Source organism: Onychostoma macrolepis, chromosome 05, assembly GCF_012432095.1.
Source record: "Onychostoma macrolepis isolate SWU-2019 chromosome 05, ASM1243209v1, whole genome shotgun sequence".
Classification (NCBI taxonomy): domain Eukaryota; kingdom Metazoa; phylum Chordata; class Actinopteri; order Cypriniformes; family Cyprinidae; genus Onychostoma; species Onychostoma macrolepis.
Genome location: NC_081159.1, coordinates 4,914,508 through 4,935,311, shown reverse-complemented (window position 1 = coordinate 4,935,311; position 20,804 = coordinate 4,914,508). Strand labels below are relative to the sequence as shown.

Sequence of the window (20,804 nt, the reverse complement as noted above, 5' to 3'; positions counted from 1 at the left end):
GTACACAAGTCAATTGCTCTTGTTCCTTTTAAGGAAATGGCCTAGTATACTAAAAAGATTTACCGTTGTTGAAAGATTCAGGAGTAATGGCCAAGGTATTACTGTACACCATTTATTTTTATAATGGCAGTAAATCATGTGGCATTTATGCCTGAGCCCTCCTCTTCTCTCTGAAGAGTGTGTGTGAAGAGGACAGCACGGAGTCAATAGCTTCACTCTGAGACATGCGTCCTCTAATAGCAGGTGGGAGGTTAAGTGCTGTAATAAAAGGACCATGGCGGTCACTCTTCTTGGGGCCTTCTTGTTGTGTGCTGCCAGGCTTCAGTGTTTGCCATTGGGTGTGTAATTACACAGAAGAGTGACAACTCAAGACTCTTATTAGCCAAATGTTTAAAGTATAAGCCAGTCCCTGTAAAAAGTGTATATTTATGCTTAATGGTGTGATTTCATGTGTGTGTGTGTGTGTGTGCGTATGTGAATGTGCTAAGCAGGTGAATTCCAGAGCGTAGTCTTCAGCCCTCTTGACCTCATGAATATTACATCAGTGGACTGAGGGCATGTAGAAGAGTAGATGAAATATTTACTACTGTACCACCTCCACCTCCACCTCCATTCTTGTTTTAGGCAAGTGTTTGTTCTAACTATGATGAACCACTGTGTAAATGGCTGGCCTTTATGTGCAAATTAACCCTTAAAAGCATGCATGTTTTGCAAATTATTCATACATGCCTTGGATTTACAAATTGCCCATATGCAAAAATGTCAACCTTTGAAAAGTCAATAAAATAATAATATTGAATAGATATTTTATTTGTCACGTATCACATAGATATTGCATGAAATTATAGAGCAGGATTCATTACTTCTGTACTGCACTTATATTTTGAATCACAACAAAACATAGGCCTACTGAGCTATCCAACTTATTTTTCAACACGGAAGCAAGCTGTTTTCTATAAATGTGCAGGACTTCCGATTCATTAGCCGCTATTGGAAAATAATGAGAAGAATATCAAAGTGCAGTAATAAGTTAAACTGTTTGAGCTACAAACCAGCGTGTTTATAATTAAGACAATACATTTAAATAATAAAGAAAAAAAAGAAAGAAAAAAAGACAGTTTGCAGTTGCAAGCAGCAGAACTGTTTTGTACAGCTAAAAATAGCTGGAAATGACACTGGAAGCCAGAAACATTAAATTTACAAATGGTTGCTTCCATTCTTGCACAAAAAATAAGGTGGCTACATAGAAGAATGCTGTACATAGGAAATTGCACATTGTTCACTTATTTTGCACCAGTCATTGGTTTACTTTCACACTAACAACATGACATGATCAATGTTATTTATAAAATTTTCTGAATTTCTTCTTAGACAGTTTATCACAGAAAAGCTATGGAATGTTTAAGTGGTAGGGCCAAAAAAAGTGGATGTGATAAAGAGTGGAATAAGGTTCACTAAAGGGCTAATGCAGTATTTGTGCATAAAATATGCTGCATTAAGAACTGTATTTATCCAAAATAAATAAGGTCTGAGCACGGTGATTGTGTAGTGTAGGATTTAGAGGGTTTAAATTAATCTGGAAGTAATTACCAATGTATGAGATTTAAAAAAGCTAGGCCTATGGTAGTAACTGAACTGAGCACTGGAGGTGTCTAAATAAATAAACAAACAACTAAACAAAACTTTAACTGTAATCTTGTATAACATTTTAGTGGTAAATTGTATAGATGCTGCTCATATTAATTTTAGCATATATTTCGAATCATATACAATACATTACATAGCGTTCATACGTATTTTGAGTCCTTATTTGTCACTGGCCCGTGTAGGGCGGAAGTGGTTGGTGACGCAGTTCTGCCACCTTGAGGTCATAATAATGATATTGCAACTACAATTTGGGTGAGACGTATTCACTGTGCGCACAGTACAGACTTTGTAGACGGTGTGCTTTTAGTACGGAAGACATAGGGCCTTTGAAAATATTGAAATTCCGTGTTTATGATGTTTCTAGGCGTTTTGAGGTTTCTACCATCTGAGCAAGTGACGGAGCTGAAGACTGACACTTTAAAAATGTGAGCTGACGGTAACCAGGCGACCGCTTTCTGCATCAATACCCGTATTTTCGTACTAATACCAGCTATCTCTCTCAATTTCAGGGCGACCCGCGCTGAAATCTCCTAACATGAAGCATCGCATGGTAAAAATTCATTTTCTCAGTAACGTTACCGTGGAATCAGATACATTCAGACGGATGAGCGCATTTATACCGGTGTGACGGGATGATGGACGATCAGCTGGTCACTGTTTGACAGTATGACCGACATATAAATAGACCGAATTTTTATGTGTATAAAGAATCTTTTTAAATACAAATTTGAATTGCATCGTGCCAGAAAGGTTACAGATTACATACTGGTGTTTTGGGCTTAATCTGAGATTATCATTCCGTTTTATGAAATGTGACCCTGGACCACAAAACATATTATATTTTGTGATATTGAGATTTATACATCACCTGAAAGTTGAATAAATAAGCTTTCCATTGATGTATGGTTTGTTAGGATAGGACCATATTTGGACGAGATAAAACTATTTGAAAATCTGGAATATGAGGGTGCAAAAAAAAAAAAAAGTCAAAATATTGAGAAAATCGCCTTAAAGTTGTGCATGCATGTTATTAATCAGAAATGAAGTTTTGATATATTTACGGTAGGAACTTTACAAAATATCGTCATGGAACATGATCTTTACTAAATATCCTCATGATTTTGGCATAAAAAAATCGATCATTTTGACTCATACAATGTATTGAGTCTAAAATGATAATGCTACAAATATACACGTGCTACTTATGACTGGTTTTGTGGTGCAGGGTCACAAATGAAAAGGAATGACTTTGCTCTGTAATGTTGTCTTTGATTATAAAGGTAGATTGAATTGGTCACAGAATGGAGGTTCCTGCAGTAAACCACAGCTATACACATCCACCACCGCAGCCATGGGCCGGACAGAGTCCCAGGTCCCCAACCATGCCTCCACCCAGCTGTCCACCTCCTTCATATCACTATCCAAACCTGAACCCAGATCAGCAGAGTGTGACCCCAATGACCCACACGACAGGAACCGCAGCAGGTCATCGGCCTCAGTCACTATACTGGGACCCCTCACAGCAAAGCTACCAGGGTAAGCATAATAAATCTTAGAACATCACAGTCTATGGAGGATTACGCTGTCTGATGGAAGAAAATGCTAACATTTTTGATCCTGTCTTATCGCAGGTGTGTTAAAGCCTGTTCCTGAGATCACAAATATGATGAATCAAGGATTGCCACAGAGAAGCTACTCATTACCAGTGAGCGCATGACAATGTAGGGGAGATCGGGGGATATTGTACCATTTTTTTCTTTTTTTATAGTGTATTTCAGGGTACATTTTCTTTTTTCAAACTAATTAAAATCTGATAGTCATTATACTTTATCTTATATATATTATGTTTTATATATATTATATTATTCTGGAATGTTTTTCACCTTTATCTGGTATTAAATCATTTATTAATATGCATTGAAACCAAAATTCTCACTTTAATTCTGCATTATAATTTAAAAACAAAACAAAAAATGATTTTTTTGAAAAAGTAAAATACAATAAAATATATTTTAAAATACAAGTGAAAAAAAAAAAAAAAAAAAATATATATATATATATATATATATATATATATTGTATTGATTCTACCAGTGACAGTCTAAGTATCTATCATTGTGGTTAACTTTTATCACTAATTTAGTGATTAAATAAAAAAAATAGTCATTAAACAAAACAATTAAAGACATCACAACATAAGAAAAGCAATGGAAATTCAAAAATATCTCAATTAAAAAGTTGTAACAATCACACTTCTTTTTCCCAGACAGAGTGAATGTTAATGAGTAAGTGCTCATTAAGTGTCATCAGTATGGCTTGTATGTGATTGATGAAAAGCTAGGATGTGATAGAAATGTAGTGTTACATTTGCAGTCTGTTTTAATTGTCTCAGTCTGGTGTATTATACAAGCATGTGGCCCACATGATCTGCATTGAATTTACTGAAGGATCACTTTCTTTTCCTCTCTGTTGTCAGACGAGTCCAGTGTCAAATTCTAAGACAGAGTCTCGGTATGGCCTGGATCCTCAGCTTCTACCCAGTGTGGTAAATAAACTGGCCCTCTTATTCTGTACTGTTTCCATTAAGACAGCTTCGGTTTGATTGCACTGTTGTATATGGCTGTGTTGTTTTGTCTCAGTGTCTAAATGTCTCTTAAATGTTCAGGTTCAGGTGATTAAAGAGGACAGGATCCAGTGGGAGGGGAAAGTGTTTGTTTCAGAATGCAAATCTTCAGTTCCCCCTCTCTCCTCAACACAATGCACCCTGGAGGACAGAGGTACCGTCGCTGCTGCCCAGTTTAGCCACATTATCTTTTGACTTCGTTCCCAAATTCACATGAAAAATAAATGCGATGCACCTGGTTTTCTTATCACAACAGCTTTTGTTGTACTTTTGTTGAAATTATTTTGACTTTAACTGACTTTCAGACAATGATAGAGCCAGACACACAAAGGTAATGAAATATTGACAGGTGTTGTTCTTATAATGAGACATCATGATAATCTCAAACACAGCTGCTGTTTTTCAGTCTCATAAATACAGCGGCACATTAACGGAGGAGTCCTGCTGACACTAGGACAAACACACAGTATGCTGTGCATTCCCATTACAGCTTCAATGTTCTTTCTTTAATTAGGCTGTTTTTAAAGTAATAATATGATCTTTTTATTATTATTAATAATAGTAATAATAATAATAAATATAATTATTACTACTACAACTAATAATAATGATTTAAATACTGCTTGGCCAAATACAACATCTGGCAAAAAAAACCAAAACATTACTATCTATTGATGGGCATTAAAAATGAATTCCTCCTATTTTTTTTTTTTTTTTTTTTTTGAGAAAGAAATTAAATAGTATTAGAAAAAAGAATTTGTATGGGGCAACCCGTTTTTCATTTAAAATATTGTTAATAATAATTATTATAATTTAAAGGTTAACGTTTGTGTTAATATTTGTATTATTACAATGTCAGTAGTATTTGAAAAAGAACAAAGTGAACAAATATCCTTGTTAATCATCTGCTGGAAAACTACAGATCTTGCTTCTGCATTTTTGTATCCCTAGTCAGATCGAACCCAGTGCATTATGGGTGTTGAGGTTTCCCTACCTTTTTTTTTTTTTTTTTTTTTTTAAATTTACGCCAGTCACATAGCAATTTAAAAAATAAATTTGTCTTTCTACTGCATACTTTCTGCAGCCTAGTTTTATTAAAAGCCAATCTTGTCAGCAGTGAATTACCTCTTAAAATTTAAAACATTTAGTGCAGTTTGGCCCTTATTCATTTCTTTTTTCTAATTCTACTTTTGTTTTTTTCTCCAAAAATAAAAAAAAGGTACTTTTTAATCACCGGTCGATAGAGAGTGTTGCTTTCTGGTCTGAGATGTTGTAATTAGTTGCGGAATCTAGCAAAACCTTCGGTTGTTATAAGTGAAAACAAGATTATAATATTGTGTGACACAATGTATAATCACTTTTTTTGTTGTTCGCTGTGCTTCACAGGTAATGCCACACCTCGTTTTATCCGCTGCACGTCCTACAGCTTCCTTGTGGAGGCTCAGTCAGCTCAGAAGAGTCATCTCCCGCTGGGTGCAATCGTGTGTCCGCTGGCCAGGCCAGAAAAAGGAGAAGTATGTGTGGAAAAAAAATTATTTGGGGGAGTTCATAATGAATAAGATGTCACTTTTATTTGTCTTATTTGAGTGGGGTTTGTGTGAGTCATGTTGTCATCTTGAGAAATCTTGTCACCTTCACATACTGTGTTTTACTGTGGCCTGCTCTTATAAACATGCTATGTGAATTGTTTTCCTCAGCGTGATGTGCCAGTTTGTGAGGCGGGAGATTGTGTTAAGGGCTGTGCACACTGCGGGGCCTTCATGAGCCCTGCTATGAGCTGGCAGGACTGCGGGCAAAGATTCTACTGTCCTTTCTGCGACAAACTCAATGAAGGTAAGTCTTGCTTGGCCTACAGTCATTCTCAATTTTCGGTTAAAGCTGTGCACATATGTCCTTCCATCTTTGCTCAAGCACGTCTTTTTCTCATAGTGCCATGGCAGTCCTATCAGCCCACTAATCAGGGTCGCCGTGTCGACTGCGAAAATAAACCTGAGCTCAGTCTTGGCTCATATGAGATCCTGGAAAAACAGACGGTCAGGAATGGCATGGATTTGTTTTGTACTTTATTTTTTTCTTGTTTTATACTATATGTAACTCTATTAGATTACATTACACATCAGTATTTATTAAAAAAACGAATTCAGGGTTCAAAGCATGATCATGTTATGTTTTTTTTTTTTAAATATACACTACCGCTTAAAAGTTTGAGGTCAGCAAGCTTTTATTTATTTATTTATTTACTTATTTATTTGGCAAGGATGCATTCAATTGAAAAGTGATAGTAAAACATTTAGAATAATATTACAAAAGATTTATATTTTACATAAATGCAGTTGTTTTGAACTTTGTATTCATTAATCCAGAAAAGAAAGTATCAAGGTTTCCACAAAAATATTAAGCAGCACAACCATTTTCAACACTGATAAAAATAGTAATTGTTTCTTAAAGAATGATTTCTGAAGGATCATGTGACACTGACTACTGGAGTAATGATGCTGAAAATTCAGCTTTGCATCACAGGAATAATTTCATTTTAAACATATATTAAAAGAGAAAGCTGTTATTTTAAATTGTAATAATGTTTTTCAATGCTACTGTTTTACTGTAATTCTTAATTAAATAATTGCAGGTTGTATGAGCATAGGAGACTTATTTAAAAATATTTTTAAATAGTGCTGTCAAGCGATTAATCGTGATTAATCGCATCCAAAATAAAAGTTTTTGTTTACATAATATATGTATGTGTGCTGTGTATATTTATTATGTATATATAAATACAAACACGTGCATGTATATATTTAACAAAAATATGTTATGGTTCTATACTAAATATATTTATATATAATATAAAATAAAAGAATATAAATGTATATGCATGTAAATATTTCCAAAATATATACTGTATGTGTGTGTATTTATACAGTACACATACATATATGATGTAAACAAAAACTTATTTTGGATGCGATTAATCGTTTGACAGCACTATTCTTAAAATATCTTGCCGACTCCAAACTTTTGTACATACTGTAGTCAGCTTTTATATTGATTCCAGTTTTATTTCAATTGTTGAATAGTCCTGACTTCCACTATGATCTACTTAACAGGGTAAAGCTGCTGTGTTGCTGCTGGCGATAGATGTATCTGCCAGTGCGATGAGAACAGGCCAGCTAGACCACATTTGTAAGCAGATTTGTTCTCAATTGCAAGCTTTAAATGGGTAAGGGATGTTAACGTTTATAAATTATTCTCACAATCATTTCCATTCTTAATGTTTGAAATCAATTCTGGAATTCAGATGGCTTGTGGATGTTGTTTCTTTGTTTTAGGCCTGAAGAAACTGATCGATCAGATCTTCGAGTGGGTTTGATGACCTATGACAGCCGGATCCATCTGTATAACCTGAGTCCAGCTCTGTCCCGCCCTCACATGATGGTCATCACTGACTGTGAGGAGCTGGAACTTCCTGTGGTGGAGGGCCTGCTGGTGCAACTGAAAGACTGCAGACACATTCTTGAGAGGTTTTGAAACTGCATTTGTTCTACTAACATAATTATCATTAAAACAACAGGCAAAATAGTCAATAATATAGTTAACAGTAAAGTTAACAATATAGTTAACTATTCCTTTTTTCTTGGGCAGAGTTCTACAGGAAATTTCAATTTTCAACCCTGAGTCGGATAGGTCTGGCTCACAAGAGCTTTCTGTTTCTGCAGGGCTGAAGATTCTTCAGGCAAGAGCCTTAATGAGTCTTAAACATGCACATGCCCTTGCTGAAAAATTCAGTGTTCGTGCTGCAAATGTTGATTTATAAATCTCTTGCGTCTCATTTCAAAAGGATGCAGCGTCTCCAGGCAAATTATTGATCTTTCATTCCTCACCTGTTTCTGAAGGCTCAAATCAGAAAAGCTCCTCTGGCTTCTTCAGCTCTAGCAAAGTGAAGGTGAATTAAAGAACATGCGATTTTTCCACAAAATTGTCCATAACGTTAATTATCTAAAAGTGTTTTATTTATCTGCTTCCTCTTGGTTTCATATTAGTCCATCTTCCAAGGACCAGATTCTTCGATCTCATTGGCTAAAGAATGTGTCAATCAAGGCTGCAGTGTGCACATTTTTGTGTTCTCCCATCAAGAAGTTGGTGGGGCTTGGCCGGGGCACATCCCCTTTCTCACAGGGGGTGGGGTCATCTGCTATAACAGTCTACAGGTAATAAATGCCATCTGCACTCAGTCGACATCAGTTACACCCTCATGTCCTATTATGTCAGATGAAGAAAACCTTAGAGCCCAATTACTTTAAAACTGCTGCACAAATTTGAAAATTCAAAACTACCCTATGGCTGCCTCGAGAACTAGCCTGGAATGTCATATAATGGTTGGTACTTGTTAAAAATCTCTGCTGCTAATACAAGGCTTTTGTAGACATCCTATTAACTGGAAATGTTACAAAAGTTGCCTTCCCGCTCTATCATCATAGTCCCCCTGAGCAAGCCACTTGCCTGCTCCAAGAGGACCGTCCCTGCAATTAGAGCACTGTAGTAATGGATGATAAATCTCTGTGATAACATGACCATGAAAACCGGTATGAATGGTAACTAGATAACAAAGATTCAGATTTACTGGAAATGTATAGAATCAAGCTCTTTGCTACAAATAGCATGGTGGCATTCTTTTATTGTATTTTTTTTATACTGCACTGCATATAGTGTGTAGTATATTTAGGGCCCTAAATGCAGATGGAATTGCAGAATCCAGTCATAAAAATGGAATTTACTGTGTAACACAGAATGACACGGAATTTGCCAAATTATGGATGAATAAATAAAAAGTAAGTCAGTACACTTGTGTGTGAAAATTTACACTTTTATCCACTAAATGAGATCATTTCAAATTTGATGCTTCAGGTCTCAAAAAAGTTGGCACGGGGGCAACAAAGGGCTGAAAAAGCAAGAAATTTTGAAAAGATTCAGCTGGGAGAACATCTAGCAACCAATTAAGTTAATTGACATCAGGCCTGTAACATGATTAGCTATAAAAGGGATGTCTTGTAAAGTAAAGTAAAGATGGGCAGAGGCTCTCCAGTCTGTGAAAGAGTGCATAAAAAGATTGTGGAATACTTTAAAAACAACGTCCCTCAAAAGGCTTTGCAAATCTCATCATCTACAGTGCATAAAGCTGGCTGAACACTAGGAAACTCAATGTTGTCAGCTGGCTCTTCTGGCGCGTGTTCTGTTTCACAGTGAAAAACAAAGTATAGAAAAGAATATGGGTGATATTCTCTGCTTTCATGTCATGTTTGTGGCTGCCAAGTTTCAGCTGTAGAAGCACGCAACATCCGGTAGGTGACACTTGCTCGCTCTCATTGGCTATCGCGGGTATCACGTCAGAGGCAGCCAGATGAAGAGTCGTAAATATCAAACATGTTTGATATTTACGATTTGAGTTCGTCGACGCTCCGTCTCGATCGGGAACAGATAAATAATCATAATGACACCACACAATAGAGGATTTTTGGACAAAAAATCACTTGCGACAAGCTGCAAATCGGGCCACACCCCCCGATCGTTCAGGCGTGCAAATCGGCCTTAAAATCCTCTAGTGTGCGGCCAGCCTAACATCATCAAAAGATTCAGAGAAACTGGAGAAATCTCTGTGCGTAAGGGGCAAGGACGAAGACCTTTGTTGGATGCCCGTGGTCTTCGGACCCTCAGACGACACTGCATCACTCATCGGCATGATTCTGTCATTGACATTACTAAATGGGCCCAGGAATACTTCCAGAAACCACTGTCGGTAAATCCGCCGTGCCATCTGCAGATGCCAACTGAAGCTCTATCATGCAAAAAGGAATCCATATGTGAACATGGTCCAGAAGCGCCGTCGTGTCCTGTGGGCCAAGGCTCATTTAAAATGGACTGTTTCAAAGTGGAAAAATGTTCTATGGTCAGACGAGTCCAAATTTGACATTCTTGTTGGAAATCACGGATGCCGTGTCCTCCAGGCTAAAGAGAAGGGAGACCTTCCAGCATGTTATCAGCGTTAAGTTCAAAAGCCAGCATCTCTGATGGTATGGGGGTGCATAAGTGCATACGGTATGGGCAGCTTGCATGTTTTGGAAGGCACTATGAATGCTGAAAGGTATAAAGGTTTTAGAACAACATATGCTCCCCTCCCGATGACGTCTATTTCAAGGAAGGCCTTGTGTATTTCAGCAGGACAATGCAATTGCAGCTATTACAACAGCATGGCTTCGTAGTAGAAGAGTCCGGGTGCTGAATTGGCCTGCCTGCAGTCCAGGGCCCGTATTTATCAAGCATCTAAGAATTACTCTCAAGAACACTGCTAAGAATTGACTTAAGTGAAAAAAAAATTCTTGGCTCAAAGCTGCGCTTAAAAGTTAGTTATCAAGCATGGCAGTTGTAAATTAAGCGGAGCGTAGGACTAAATCTTAAGTGTCAGTCTTAGAGATGATTTCACAACAAACGGGATTTTGGATGACCACATACGCATGGACCAATCACTGAATAGATTTCTTTAATTAAGGATATTCTCAGATAAATTCACTTTTAATGGTTAAATTCCTAATAGAAGTTTACATTCAACACACATTTGACAATAAAGAATTTTCAAGAGAATACATTATGGCAAGGAAACGAAGCGTCATCACAACCTTCAATTTAGGATGCCGATAGATGATAGTATAGTGTATCGACGATAGTCAAAGATATTGCCGAGACGATTATTATTATTATCTGTCAAAAATAGACTAGGTGCCTGTCTTTAGTGATGCAGCGCAGAGAGCCGCTTCAGAAACTTGCCACGGCACGGCTGATCAGCTCCGCTGGACGTGGAGCTGTAATGTGCCGCAGACGCGTGCAGTGTAAATAAGGGCTAAGAGATTTATTCATCATACAGTGTAGCTCGCATAATACTCGCGCTAGACTGAAGTCAGTTATGATGTTCTTTGGTAATGTAAATGTTCTTTGCTCGTTTTGAATAACTGAGGAAATGTAACTGTTTGATTAACTGCTCGTCGCCAAACATTTCAAGAACATTCCTCCTCTCCTGAAAGATTTGCGCACGTCTCTGTCTCCTCAGCGCCATCACAAGCCCCTGCTGGCAACTCCTAACCACTTGAGAGACTCTTAAATAACTGGGAGAGTAACAGTGATTCTTAGCTTTAAGAAATTTGATAACTTGCTTTTATACTTAAGTTTGAAAGTAGGAGTAAATTTCATGAATTCTCAGCACTTAAGACTAAAATGGCACTTTGAGAAGCTTGATAAATACGGGCCCAGATCTTTCACCTATAGAGAACATTTGGCGCATCATTAAATGAAAAATACGTCAAAGACGACCACAAACTCTTCAGCAGCTGGAAACCTATATCAGGCAAGAATACGACCAAATTCCAACACCAAAACTCCAGAAAATCATAACCTCGGTGCCCAGACGTCTTCAAACTGTTTTGAAAAGAAGAGGAGATGCTACACCATGGTAAAAAAAGCCCCCGTCCCAACTATTTTGAGACCTGTAGCAGGCATCAAATTTGAAATGAGCTCATTTTGTGCTTAAAATTTTAAAATTTCTCAGTTTAAACATTTGTTATGTTATCTATGTTCTATTGTGAATAAAATTTTAGTTTTCATTTTATTCAAATTCAAAAAACGTCCCAACATTTCCGGAATTCGGGTTGTAATTTCTAGAACTGCTCTGAGAGTCATTTGATGAGCATTTTACCTTTTTTTTTTTTTCTTCTTCTTCTTTTTTTCATCGTATACTAACAGAAACTAAAGGTCTTCACAGCAACCCGTCAAAATAAAAGTTCACTTTAACTTGAAGAAACTGTAACAGAAATATATTACTTAATGTAATGATAGTGCTACTACTACTTGGAATTTGTGCTCTGCATTTAACCCATCCAAGTGCACACACACAGAGCAGTGAGTAGCGAACAAACACATACACACACACACACTGTGAACACACAGTAGCAGCCAACGCTGCCGCGCCCGGGGAGCAATTGGGGGTTCGGTACCTTGCTCAAAGGTCACCACAGTCGTGGTATTGAAGGTGGAGAGAGCGCTGGACATTCACTCCCTCACCTACAATCCCTGCCGGACCTGAGACTCGAACCTGCAACCTTTGAGTTACAAGTCTGACTCTCTAACCATTAGGCCCCATTGCTGCCCCCAATTTATTAAATTACTGTTAAATTATGTGTTTCATGATTTCAATTAATTACACATGCTTTTTGATTCATACTTTTTTATTTAACTATTTAAACAGTGTCTAGAAAATGTAACTGTAAAAAAAACTAATCCAGAAAAATTTAAACAGAAGAAATGTAATTTGGAAAATAAAACGAAATAAAATGAAATAAAAAAATAAAATGAATTTCACAGGGCTCAAAGTATTATACTCTCATGTTCATTACAGTTCCTGTTTGACTACTAGTGACCTGTCAGATTTCTTGTTTTGTGTAATGTAATTGTCACATATTCTCTTATTTCTGTCTTTGTTTATGTTTTTCTTTTTCGTCATGAGCAAAACCAGCCATACTTTTTAGGTTTTTCATTGACTTTCTAGTAACAAACTGTCAATGTCTTAAAGAAAGCGACGTTACTGCATTAGCAACTAGTCATTTAGTTTGGTTCTGTACACTATGTGGATTTATTGTTATCAGAGTGAATTTTTCAGGAGTGATGTTTCAGAATGTGGTTGTCACTTCTATAAATAAATAAACTAGGACACAGATACACACGTTATTCCGTCTGCTTCCTGCTGTGTGAAGAGAACCGGATTAAGCACTCAGAAGAAGAGTGACAACCATATTTAATGTAGTGTGAACAAACTGTGTCATTTCATACTAAATCTTTCCATGTACTTTTCTTTGCAGTCGGAGATGGAACAGGAACGTTTCCGAGCTGATCTGAGCAGATGTGTGAATATGCAGATGGCCTTCAAAGTTCAGCTCAGAGTTTTTGTCAGTAAAGGTAATAAAATGGGCGTCTAAAAGAATCTAGAAACCCAGATTCTTAGACAGTGAGGAACTAAGAAGGTTATTGCCAACTAAACATTAAGACTGTAGTTTAGCTTTGATTTCATTTTTTGAAATGTAATCAAATTAGACACAGAGCATACATTTATAGGTCATAGTCTATATAAAACAATCTGCCAAGTATCAAATCATTTGAGTACTTGAATGGATAGTCACTTGTTTGTAACTTGAATTCGATGCATGAGTGCCAGATGTTATTTGTAAGTAGCTGGTGGGTATATTAACAGCTCAATCGCTATGTTTCTGCAGAGATGCGCATATCTGGTTGCTATGGCTCCTTCATCGCTGGTCCTGACTCCTGCTGTGTTGCCATGGCAGCGCTTGATTGGCGCACAGCTCTGGCATTTGAGTTCACTCACAACAAGTCTTTGGATGAAATGAGGGGTGTAGCCATACAGGTAGTATTGATGTGATGTCATTGGATTGATATAAAATCATAAATTATCATATTAATCAGTCTCAAATTTTGATAAATGACACTTATCTGAGAGTAATCGATATGATAAATAATTTGATGTGTTGTTCATTTAATCTATTGGTTTGATTTGTCTTTTCATCTGCTTGTGTAGTTTGTACTGTCATACAGTAGCTCCTCCGGAGAGAACAGGACACGGATACACACCGTTATTCTGTCCGCTTCCCGTCAACCACTAGACACCTTTAGAAGCAGCCAGGCCGAGACGCTCCTCACGTTCTACTGCAAGAAAAGTATTACAAAATATGAATATGAATCAAAAATATCAGTATGAAATCAAATTAGACCTTATTTACTTTTTTAATAAAATCTATAATATATTCACTACTGTTTAAAAGTTCTGGGTAATTTGTTTAGAGAAATATTACTTAATATTACCTATAAAAGTGACAGTAAAGACATTTATAATGTTTCAAATAACTTCTATTCGAATAAATGCTGTTACTTTCTATTCATCAAAAAAACAATATTATGCAGCACAACTATATTCAACACTGATAGTGATAAATAAAAATGTTGAGCACCAAATCAGCATGTCAGAATGATTTCTGAAAGACCATGTGACACTGAAGACCGGAGTAATGATGCTGAAAATTCAGCTTTGCCACCATAGGAATAAATTGCATTTTAAAAAATGCCAAGCATGGTTATATTTCACAATATTACTGTTTTTATTGAATTTTTGATGAAATGGATATAGCCTTGGTGAGCATAAGAGCCGTCTTTCAAAAATATGTCCGACCCCAAACTTTTGAATGGTTGTGTACATATAATATGTAATATAAATACAATAATATTTTTACAGGAATTTGCTTATATAATCACTTACCATAATTAGCAGTGCATAATCAGTTGTTTTACTGCACTATTGCACCCAGTCTTCCTTTGTTTACTTCAATTTGGTTATTTTGACTTTAGAATATTTCCAACTTTATTTTGTCCGTGTGTGTGTGTGAGTCAGTGTATTCATTAACACTGGAGAGTCCACTGCAGTCGCTGCGCGAGGAGTTACAGACGGAGGTTACTGAGATGTTGGCTTGCTTCAGGAAACAAAGCTGCACTACCTCTGTGTCCCCAGGACAGGTGCGTTCTTCATATAGTTCTCTCTCTTTAATGAGGATCTCTCATAAGTTTCATAGGGTACTGGACCAGCACACACTTTTGAATATTCAGATACTCTAGAGATTTATCATACAGTTTCAGATGAAGCAATAATTTAGACAACTATTAAACCATGATTTGGTGATACCAATTTAAAAAATAAGGTCCTGCCATTTTCAGTCCAATTAATTTTTAATTGCTTAAATAAATAGTCACCTTTTTGTCACATTGCCTTTTTTGTGCAAAAAGCCCTAGACAGTTATTAGCCAGTTGTGTAATTAGAGCTTAATCAGATATTTTAGACCCGTGAAGTCTTCCAGTATTTAGGAGAAAAAAGTATTTTTAGGAGATGACAGACAGTCTAATACACTGTTACTCCAATCTCAATTAATTTTACGATTCATTAGCCTATTAATGATGCATGCACAAATAATAATACTAAGAAGCCATTCTAAGCAATTCCTATTTCATTTGGATAATAGAGTCTTGAGTGTCATTCTCCTCTTTGTCTCTTTCTCTGTGTGTGTCTTTCTTTCTGTCAGCTGGTGCTGCCTCAGTTTCTGAAAGCTGTACCTGTCTACATTAACAGTCTGCGCAAAAGCGAGGTGCTGCTGCCTGGGCTGCGGAGCTCTGTACATCAGCGACTACAACTGCGTAGCCTCATTGTCTCCATGGACACGCTGAGCACTGTTTCTCAGTTCTACCCACTTATTCTGCCTCTGGTGAGAGACAGACATCTAGAACATTCTGTTCATCCAAATTAGTCACTGAAATGAGACAGTTTCCTTGTCTGTTAGAATTCATAATTCTCAGTTGGATTGTTATGCACATGGCAGAATTTAGAGATGCCACATTCTTCACTACTGTAGCAATAAATGCATCTACTGTACTCTCACTCTCTATTTATAGCATTTTATTTTTTACTTATGTCAAGATTTCTGGCACCAAAGACAGTTATAATTAGGAATGCACAGTATATTAGTACCACATTGAATGTTGGCTGATATTAGAAATTAATTTTTTAATTGATCAATATATGATCAATATTGGATATATCAGACAATATTGAATATTTAATTGTCTATTTTTCCTTTTTTTTCTTTTTTCATTTTTTACATTTTTTTATTCCTTTTTTTTGTCATATAATGCTTAAAGTTTCATTTAAATTAACAGCATTTAAAGTGGTTAATTTTAATTATTTAATTAATTTCTAATTTATTTAGATATTGGAAATTGTATAAATAGTATAAATGTTATATATCATCTGCCATTTCTTGGTTTTGACCATAGCAAGAAAATAACCACCAGCTTATTGGCTGGTAATCATAAAAAAAATTATTAAAAAAAGAATGAAATCCAAAAAAATGTCTTAGAATTTGAAACCAATAGTGTCAAAACCAATAAAAACAGTCTGCACTTTTACCTTTAACTCCAGTCTTTTTGGACTGGAATGTGAGCTTAAAGTCTAAAAGCTTAACGTTTTTCTGCTTACAACCCGAATTCCGGAAATGTTGGGACATTTTTTAAATTTGAATAAAATGAAAACTAAAAGAATTTCAAATCACATGAGCCTATATTTTATTCACAATAGAACATAGATAACATAACAAATGTTTAAACTGAGAAATTTTATCAAATATTTTATCAAATGTTCTCTATAGGTGAAAGATCTGGACTGCAGGCAGGCCAATTCAGCACCCGGACTCTTCTACTACGAAGCCATGCTGTTGTAATAGCTGCAGTATGTGGTTTTGCATTGTCCTACTGAAATACACAAGGCCTTCCCTGAAATAGACGTCATCTGGAGGGGAGCATATGTTGCTCTAAAACCTTTATATACCTTTCAGCATTCATAGTGCCTACCAAAACATGCAAGCTGCCCGTACCGTATGCACCCCCATACTATCAGAGATGCTGGCTTTTGAACTTAACGCTGATAACATGCTGGAAGGTCTCCCTGCTCTTTAGGCCGGAGGACACGTGATTTCCAACAAGAATGTCAAATTTGGACTCGCCTGACCATAGAACACTTTTCCACTTTGAAACAGTCCATTTTAAATGATCCTTGGCCCACAGGACACGACGGCGCTTCTGAACCATGTTCACATATGGCTTCCTTTTTGCATGATAGAGCTTTAGTTGGCATCTGCAGATGGCACGGCGTATTCTGTTTACCGACAGTGGTTTCTGGAAGTATTCCTGGGCCCATTTAGTAATGTCAATGACAGAATCATGCTGATGAGTGATGCAGTGTCGTCTGAGGGCCCGAAGACCACGGCATCCAACAAAGGTCTTCGGCCTTGTCCCTTACGCACAGAGATTTCTCCAGTTTCTCTGAATCTTTTGAGGATGTTATGCACTGTAGATGATGAGATTTGCAAAGCCTTTGCAATTTGATGTTGAGGAACGTTGTTTTTAAAGTATTCCACAATTTTTTTACGCACCCTTTCACAGATTGGAGAGCCTCTGCCCATCTTTACTTCTCAAAGACTCTGTCTCTCTAAGACATCCCTTTTATAGCTAATCTCATGTTACAGATCTGATGTCAATTAACTTAATTGGTTGCTAGATGTTCTCCCAGCTGAATCTTTTCAAAATGTATTGCTTTTTCAGCCCTTTGTTGCCCCCGTGCCAACTTTTTTCAGACCTGTAGCAGGCATCAAATTTGAAATGAGCTCATTTAGTGGATAAAAGTGTAGAGTTTTTCCGTTTAAACATTTGTTATGTTCTCTATGTTCTATTGTGAATAAAATATTGGCTAACGTGATTTGAAAGTCTTTTAGTTAGTTCAAATTTAAAAAATGTCCGAATATTTCTGAAATTGGGGTTGTAGTACACCAAACTTAAAAAAGAGCAAGAAAAATCCATGTCACATTTAATTTCCTAAAATATTGATGCTTTCTCTCCTGACTGGATGATGACACCACTGTCTCTGTGTTTACCCTTCTCACCCCTGCAGTCTGTCTCTGCTGATAATGCCAACATGCCATCATTAGGGGAAGCCATGCGCTGTACTGTCTCTAGTCTGGATCCAGGGGGTCTGTATCTGATCTACTGCCCACTGGCACTGCTCCTTTGGGTGGGCAGCCGTGTGCCTCCTCACACTCTTCTACAGCTTTTCAACACCAACTCCTTCTCCTACCTCACATCTGGAGAGGTGAGACGGGGACACACTGAGTTGGCGTTTACATTAGAATTTTGCAGACTTCATTCAAAGTGACTGACAAATGAGAACAATTCATAGAAGCAGTTAATCTAAGAAAGAATCTAAGGGTTGGATACATATTTTAAATGAACATTTTAAAATCTAATCTGCTGTTTTCTACCATAATAGACTACTAGTTAATGGGTAATTGACAAATGAACAATATATATAGAATATCATAGTCATCATAGATAGTTTAGATGAATCTCTTTTACTCAGATTCTGATTTGTCTATGGGTTATTCAACTAAATTTTCAAAGCACTTTTGGGGCAGTTGTGGCCTAGTGGTTAGTGAGTCGGACTTGTAACTTGTAACTTATTACTATAATGGCAAATCCAGCAGCCATTACTCCGCTAGTGTTAGATGACCCTTCAGAAATCATTCTGATAAGATTATTTAGTCCTTAAAAACGATTTTTTACAATTAATGTTGAAAACAGTTGTGCTGCTTAATATTTTTGTGGAAACATTTTTATAGGATTCTTTGATGAATAAAAAGTTCTTTGAAATAGTAATTTTTTGTAACATTAATGTAAATGTACATATACATACAAAAATTACAATTATTTTAGATGGAATGAACGTCATGCTGCAGGAAAAACTGATGATTGCTTGAAGTACGCATTCAAGCATGTTTTCTTCATATTGTGTATTGCACTCATTGTATTTTAGTGCTTTGACTTCACTTTAGCCTCATACATAGCCTGTGTGTTTTATGTTCTCTGTAGATCAAACTTCCAGTGCTTGAGAACTCCCTCTCCATCAGCACCAGAGCCCTCATATGCTCACTGCAGTCCTCAGCAGCTGTTACTCTCCAGGTGAATGACTCGCACCCTTCATTTGCACAATGTTTATTTCAGGAACTGACAGGATGTGGACACAAGAATGAAGTTTTTTTTTTTGCGACAAAAAATCAGCACGCCTAAAACCACAGTATTGGATTTGATAGTTTTCCTTTCAGACTCAGTTGTGGTAGTAAAACATGTTTAATAGTTTTTTAATATTTTTTAAGCAATTTTAATATGTGTTTCTTTTTGTTTAGCTAAAACTGGTGCGGGAGGGTGATAGCTGTGAAGAGTCTCTGCAGCGCCTCCTGGTGGAGGATAAGAGTCCTAACGGTGGAGCTTCATACGCTGACTTCCTTTTTCACCTTCATGTCAATGCATTGCGTCTTATGGTGTGACAGTGTCTTCTCATATACATGGCTGTGGAATATTTGTCAAATCCTTTGTGATAGTTCAGTCCCAATGTGGTTTACTTTTTGTTCCCTCGATAGCCATTGCTGCTGTTCTTAAATCTATTAGGAAAAAGAATTCTGTCTGGATTTACCATGCATTTACCTCCTGAAATATTTACATTTTACAACTTTAGTAAATGCAAATTCGATGTGACTAGATTGTTTTTTGGAGAAATGCTGAATACTAAGATTAGTCCTTTAATTTTTAAGGGCTCAGATTGACTGAATACTGTTTGAACTCCCATCAAAGACTCAGTGATTAATGATTCTCTATTTGAAGTGTGTGTGTGTGTGTGTGTGTGTGTGTGTGTGTTAGCTTCTGGACACGGATTTGATTTAACATTTGCTCTTGTGTCATGAATATTGCACTCTGAATTGAATTCATGAATTTGCCCAACTGGCAGTGGTGAGTTAGAGTGTGCATGTTAATATTTTTCAAGCAATAATATATTCATTGAATTTTTGGTCTTATTACGCCTCAATATTTAATGTCTTGATAAAACTCCTGATGTTTTTCAAAGGGCCATCAACATGTGGACCTAACACTTTACAGTTTTAATCATTTACGTAACATTTCTTTTGTATGAAGAAGATACTTTTCTCTCCAAAAATGAATAAATAACTATAAATGTGTGATTGGCTCTGAATCATTCTCGGCCGAATCTCTTTAGCATTGATCTTCTTTCCAATGTATGTTCTTGTGAATTTCTGCCCTCCTCCACAGAGAACCGAAAGGCAGTGAGAAACACTTCTAATGAGTCATACCAAGTCTAATTAGTGTAATTGGGGTTAATGATGTTGACATTGAGCTGAATATGAAATATCCGAGTGGGCGTCCATGTTCGTTATCTAATGGTTGAAAACACACACACACACAGACAGAGACGGAACTAAATGAGCAATGTAAACATGATGGAACTATTACCTAAAATAAAATCATTTTTAATGCATCTGACCATTTCAGTGTAAAAATTAAAAATAACCAGTTTTCTCATACTTGATCAAATACACAAGATAACACTTTTGTGTATTGCATATGCATTTGAAAGTCAGTGGAAGCCAACAAAAACCATGTCAGTCATCGGTCCCCTCCGTGGAAAAAACCCTATTACCATTTAACCTTGTGAATGCAAAAGACAACATTATGATCCTGTCATGCATATAAAATGAATAATAACACACTTTGTTTGTATCAAGTATTCTATAGTCTTTGTTTGTATGGAGCCTTGCATATAATGGAGCACAAATAAGGGAGTATAAAACAGACTAAATAAAAAACTGAAATACGCGCTTAAAATGTAATAAAATTCATACAGTTAAAACGTAAAAAGTGTATATTTATAGTTTTCGAAATGCTAAACTCACGATGTTTGTTATGCATGCATTAAATATTTTATTTCCGTCTACCATCAGTATGTCTATATTTCTTTTGGTTTACACGACGCTATCACGAT

The 20,804-nt window shown here is 36.5% G+C and overlaps 1 protein-coding gene across 3 annotated transcripts; it reads left to right on the top strand.

The window, feature by feature from the left end:
• Positions 1 to 481: 481 nt before the first annotated feature.
• Positions 482 to 20,221, top strand: si:dkey-13n15.2 (protein transport protein Sec24C). 3 transcript variants are annotated; one of them, XM_058777592.1, is made up of 22 exons: positions 486 to 2,072; positions 2,157 to 2,311; positions 2,928 to 3,183; positions 3,279 to 3,352; positions 4,124 to 4,192; positions 4,313 to 4,424; positions 5,657 to 5,784; positions 5,968 to 6,103; positions 6,200 to 6,303; positions 7,378 to 7,490; positions 7,600 to 7,791; positions 7,913 to 8,003; positions 8,109 to 8,213; positions 8,311 to 8,478; positions 13,171 to 13,267; positions 13,582 to 13,730; positions 13,902 to 14,040; positions 14,769 to 14,890; positions 15,451 to 15,630; positions 17,868 to 18,065; positions 18,842 to 18,931; positions 19,156 to 20,221. In XM_058777592.1, the coding sequence occupies exons 3-22, from the start codon at positions 2,949 to 2,951 to the stop codon at positions 19,294 to 19,296; spliced, it is 2,643 nt and encodes an 880-aa protein (XP_058633575.1). In that variant the 5' UTR covers positions 486 to 2,072; positions 2,157 to 2,311; positions 2,928 to 2,948; the 3' UTR covers positions 19,297 to 20,221. The 3 variants fall into 3 exon arrangements, with proteins under 3 accessions (XP_058633576.1, XP_058633575.1, XP_058633574.1); XM_058777591.1 differs by having other exon boundaries at positions 487 to 2,072; positions 2,157 to 2,197; positions 19,156 to 20,220; XM_058777593.1 differs by lacking the exons at positions 18,842 to 18,931; positions 19,156 to 20,221 and adding an exon at positions 16,570 to 16,649 and having other exon boundaries at positions 482 to 2,072; positions 2,157 to 2,197; positions 17,868 to 18,008.
• The last annotated feature ends 583 nt before the right edge of the window (positions 20,222 to 20,804 follow it).

Bases quoted from the DNA above. Each gene is read 5' to 3' on its own strand.
- si:dkey-13n15.2 (XM_058777592.1), top strand. From the start codon at position 2,949: ATGGAGGTTCCTGCAGTAAACCACAGCTATACACATCCACCACCGCAG. The intron at 4,193-4,312 runs GTAAATAAACTG...TTAAATGTTCAG, and splicing joins CTCAGCTTCTACCCAGTGTG to GTTCAGGTGATTAAAGAGGA. The intron at 6,304-7,377 runs GTCAGGAATGGC...TCTACTTAACAG, and splicing joins AGATCCTGGAAAAACAGACG to GGTAAAGCTGCTGTGTTGCT.